The sequence below is a fragment of the Grammomys surdaster genome, unplaced genomic scaffold, assembly GCF_004785775.1.
Source record: "Grammomys surdaster isolate TR1022 unplaced genomic scaffold, NIH_TR_1.0 65, whole genome shotgun sequence".
Classification (NCBI taxonomy): domain Eukaryota; kingdom Metazoa; phylum Chordata; class Mammalia; order Rodentia; family Muridae; genus Grammomys; species Grammomys surdaster.
Window position 1 is genome coordinate 16,558,376 of NW_021604567.1, and position 5,378 is coordinate 16,563,753.

At 40.6% G+C, this 5,378-nt stretch overlaps 1 protein-coding gene across 1 annotated transcript in view; it reads right to left on the reverse strand.

Annotated features, from left to right (window-relative positions):
- Nucleotides 1-5,378, reverse strand: part of Uggt2 (UDP-glucose glycoprotein glucosyltransferase 2) — a 119,614-nt gene that overhangs the window by 78,520 nt on the left and 35,716 nt on the right. Inside the window, exon 12 of the mRNA XM_028771534.1 lies at nt 2,935-3,085. Within this exon, the coding sequence (XP_028627367.1) occupies nt 2,935-3,085 (151 nt within the window). The remainder of the gene's footprint in view (nt 1-2,934; nt 3,086-5,378) is intronic.

The window sequence follows — 5,378 nt, forward strand, 5'->3', positions numbered from 1 at the left end:
TAGATAGATAGATAGATAGATAGATAGATAGATAGATAGATAGATAGGACAGACAAATCAATCTTAAAAAATAAAATAAAAGCTGAGGAAAACCACACAAGGACACATAAGCAACATTCAAGAGTGGAATCATTCTAACTCTTGAGAGGGGTGGGCATAAGAGGAAGGGTATACTTTTACTTCACTTTGTCCCAGAGGACATTTTCAAACCTATAGGAAGAGAGCTCAAACACAAAAGTCAGCTTGGTCTGGAAAGTTATAATTAAACATCTCACTGCTATGACTCTGCTCCCCTTTGTAGGAAGCAGGAGAGGGTCTGAAGGAAAGAAACTGCAGGGAAGCCCTGAGTTCATGGTCAGAAACTGCTGAATCTATTTGCTGGCTCCTAACTTGCACACAGACAGATAATATACTCTCAAAAACTCAGGAGACAAACGATACCACAGTGCCAGGACAACAGAGGCCATAGTTCAGAGCGGAGCTCGGGTGCTCAGCACCATAGACTGCCACTGGAGACAGTGTGGGCCACACCCTAGGAATGAGGCAAAAGAGATACCAAGCCCAGAGACAACAGAGTGCCTGTCATCTGAACTGTCAGTCAACTCTAACTTTGCTTTTTAAAAAATCAAGTTCTAGCTCCTATTTTTAAACAGCTACAAAGATCATGGGGAAGACATGGTGGTGCATGCCTGTGTCCTCAGCATTAAGGAAGCTAATGGAGGAGGACGAGGTAGCTAGATCTGCACAGTGAAAAATCCAGCCTTCCGGGAAAAAGATGACTAAGGTACAAGTCCTGACACTTTCCATGGAACCTAGAAACTATAAGCACTGGGATTAGCACATACTCAGGAAAGACAAGGAAAAGCCGTCTCCACTTGACACTCACTTGCAACCTCTGTAAGAGGCAGCTAAGGTGAAGGAGAAGCTACAGAAGCTCCGGCTGAATATCCTCCAACTTACCACGTGTGCACACGGTCTCTGCAAAGACCGAGAGACTTTCTACTTTTAGAAATTTATTCTTCTCTCTTCAGCAGATTTATAACATAACAACATAACATAACGTAACAGACAATATAGATAAAGACATAATCTCGCTTTTAGTAACTAGAGAAAATAGTAAAGAAATAAGGTTTGACTAACAATATAAACCAACCAACACTACCAAAATATAATTCTGTATACATGTACATATTCTATGTTCATATATTCATTAGATATTCTATAGGATAAATTTATGATATCATAGATATGTATGATATAATATATGCAAAAGAGAAGTCTCAATAAATTCACAAAATTGAAATGGTACAAACTATGCAATCTCACAATTAACTGAATTTATGATTAGCAAAAGAAATTTAGTAACATCACAAATATGTAGAAACTAAACAATATAATCTTAAACCAGTGGATCAAAAAAATCACAATTTTGGAAGACTCTGAAATCGAATAGAGAAAACTGAGGGAGCACAAGCCACAGGGTTATTTAGAGCCACATAACAAAGGAATGAGCTCAAGTAAATTATCTCATTTCACCCAAGAAACCAGGAAAGGCAAAAGCAAGAAAGAGGCAACGACAGTAAAGCTTTGTACAAGCAAATGAAATAACGAAGAACACACAAGGCGACAGAAGGAACTGAAAGCAGGTGAACTTGGTCTGTGTGCTGGGGCTGGCAGGACCACCACAACAAATGAAGACTCAGTGCCAAATCTGTAATTAAATCACACTGCTAGATACCATAAAATAAAAGCCACACAACTGATCAATAAGCCTATGAACATAGACACTGATAGATGCAGCAATATGCACAAAGTGAATTCAGATGTGATCAGGTAGGATTTCTACCACAAGTGAGGAATTATCTCAGCGTATGGAAATCTATGTAATACATCATATCATTATAGGGGAAATGATAATCATCCCAATAGATATAGAAAAAAATTGACAAGTTTACTTTTCATTATGAAAACATTCAACCAACTAGGAACATAAGGAGATTCCATTCCTGATAAAGGGCATATATAAAATCAACAGTGCATAACATACTTAGTGTTGTAAGACTGAATGTCTCAGTTCTGGGTCTTTTGAATCCTACAAAACCACTTAAGCTGAGGACATTTTAGTTTTAAAACCATGAACTCAGGCTGGGCAACAGTGGCATATCACCCAGGAAGCAGAGGAAGGCTGTTGAAGGCCAGCCTGGTCTACAGAACAAATTCCAGTACAGTCAGGGATACACAGAAACCTTGTCTTGAAACACCAAAAACCAAAACCAAACCAAAATGAGCAAACAAACAAACCAACAAACAAACCTAATTATACCAAAACAAACCACCACCCCACCCCAAGCTCCATGACCTCTACAGTGCTCAGGAAGCTTTCTCTCAGGAAAGGATTCTTCAGTTGAACTTGGAAGAACAAGTAGGAGGTAACTGGAGAATGGAGAAAGCTCATGATGAGGAGATGACTGAAAAGAAACCCTTGGGAGAACAGAAGAGCAGCAACAGTCAGTTGTGCAACACAGTCTCTGAAGAACCACCTTCCTTCAGCAAAGCCGGTGGAACAGATCTCACAGGTGCCGGCTGCAGCACACGCTGCACAGTTAGAGCCCGCTCCAGGCTGCCCAGGCACGAGTCTGATGTCAGGCAGCATTCTTATCTCCAGACCTTAACTAGCTGCTGCTTGACTACTGTTGCTGCTCACAGGATGGCTCTGTCTTCTGACTGGTTATCTTGAAGCTGGAGAGATGCTTCATGAGAACAGTTATCCTGAGGGCAGCCACTGAGTGGAGAGAGAACGGGTCCGTGCCTTGTTCACTCTTCTGAGTACTGATTCAATGCATACATGTATTCTAAAGACTACAAATACATAGTCCTATGCTAAGCCTTAAAGACTCCAAAGGCTGTAGGACAAGGAATAGCATGAGCACTTACCACGATTGAAGAATGCCGAATATCTAAAACAAAGTCATAGTCCCACACAGGTGACTTTAATTTTAAAAATCTGCTCATCTCTTCTTCACTGAGCCCAAGACTTTTAAGGCCACTCAGCAGCTTTGCTTCTGACTTCAGCATATCTAAAATACTTCATATTCAAAGAAGAAATAATTTTATTTTAGTTTGTCAAAACTTTTTGGAAATCTAAAGTTTGATAATATTTTTTCAATTGTGTATGTAAATGTTCATATGTATATATGCACATGTATATGAATGAATGTGGAAGACAGGTCAACATTAACATTTAAAATTTATTTCAGTAATTTGAATATTTTAAATTTAATTTCAACATTTTGAAATTAATTCAATGTTAAAATTCAGTTAAGTGAATACTTGAGTTTTATGTTGTAAGACCTATCACATGCTAACACGTCAGTGGTGGACTAACAGTGTACAAGCTGCCCATCCAAAATGTGAAGTCTACCGAGTAACTAATTCTAAGAACCTCATTATAGCTTGGTATTACTTTAAAACCACAAAGTGGTTGAAAGGGCTCTAAGGGTTGTGACTCCAGAGGTCTAATGCTTGTAGATATATAGTTTTTGATGAGTTCAACGGAATTAAATCAGATAACCATTAAGATAAGAAAAACTCCCTCAAAGCCACAGACTAACAGAAATTCCAGTACTGGACATGAAAACCCTCCTTAGAATGGTTGGTTAGTGTAGTCCAATTGACTGTCAAAACAATAGAGCTTGCCTGTTGTTCCGTGGGTGTATCTCTAATGCTAAGGACTCCACAGGTAGGACACACTACCAGATGGTTCAAGTTGAATCTGGCTTGAAAGCCTCTTTCCTGTGGTCTAGCTTCCACAGTGCCACAAAAGACACTGCAAGGTGTGAACGGAGAGAAGCAATTAACAATCCTACCCAGTGGCAACACCTATCTACGATCCACTCACTCATCAAAGAATCCTCTCTTTAAACAAATGGAGACATCACAGAAAACCATGACTGGACATAATGCAGACATCCACAGACCACGGGGATCCTAGCCCCAAGAACACACCTACATCACAGCTCCTGTGTCTATGGCTTCTGAAACATTTTGGAAGTGGGGATAGAAAGACACGAAGAGCTAGCATCTCAGGAAGTCTGCTATGAAACCATCTCTCCCAGAAACTTCTGTATAAGCAAGACCAGAATAATGGGAATATCAATGGTGAGAGGGGTAATATGTTGCCAGGTCCCCCACAGACAAAGATACAGAGAACTAATTATAGCTGAGAGAAGGTTAATTAGCTTTTCTACACTATCGATTACCCAGTGCAGATTGGTCAGTCCTAAAACCATATACACACAAACATTCAAAACAAACTGAGCAGGTTGTATATATGTATTTATGCATATGCATACACATATAAAAATAATATCAACATTCATACATATATAAAATGATTATGATAAAAGAAAAGGAGTCCATCAACTTGGGGGGATGGGGATACCTGGGAGATGCTGGAGGAAAGGGAGGAAAGGGAAGAAAGAGAGGGAAAGTGATATAATTCTTTCTCACTTAAAAGTGTATTTTAAACAGTTCTATAGGGGCTGGAGAGATGGTTCAGCGGTTAAGAGCACTGACTGCTCTTCCAGAGGTCCTGAGTTCAAATCCCAGCAACCACATGGTGGCTCACAACCATCCGTAATGAGATTGGATGCCCTCTTCTGGTGTGTCTGAAGACAGCTACAGTGTACTCATAAATAAAATAAATAAATCTTTAAAAAAAAAGTTCTATAAAAACAAAGAAAGAAAGATTAGCAAAAACTATAGAGCCATAGTAATCTCCACTCTTCATTCAACGAGAAAGCTATGGCATAGATAGGAAGCCCTCCTATGTATGTCTCTGTAATAGGGCACTCTCCTTTCTCTATACCCCTTCTCTCCCCTCCTTTTCCTATCCATCTGCCCTTTCACACTGATGGTATTATTCTGCATCCTGCCTTTTCTCACACGCTTTTTGTGATGACATTGAAAATCCCAACTCTTTACAAGTTTCCTGCACTGCCTTTAAGTGAATCCTGGTAGCTACAGCCTGCAGTCACATCTTTCCTGGTAGCTACAGCCTGCAGTCACATCTTTCCTGGTAGCTACAGCCTGCAGTCACATCTTTCCTGGTAGCTATAGCCGGCACATCTTTTAGAAACGAAAGTGTTAATAGGGCACACTAGCTCAAGTCTTTAGTCCCACAACCAGGAGGCAGAGGCTGGTGGATCTCTGGGAGTTCAAGGCCAGCCTGGTCTACAGAGGGTTCCATGACAGCCAGCCAGGGTTAAATAATAAGACATAGGAGAAAGGGAGGGAGAAAGGGAGGGAAGGAGGGAGGGAGGGAAGGAGGGAGGGAGGGAAGGAGGGAGGGAGGGAGGGAGGGAGGGAGGGAGGGAGGG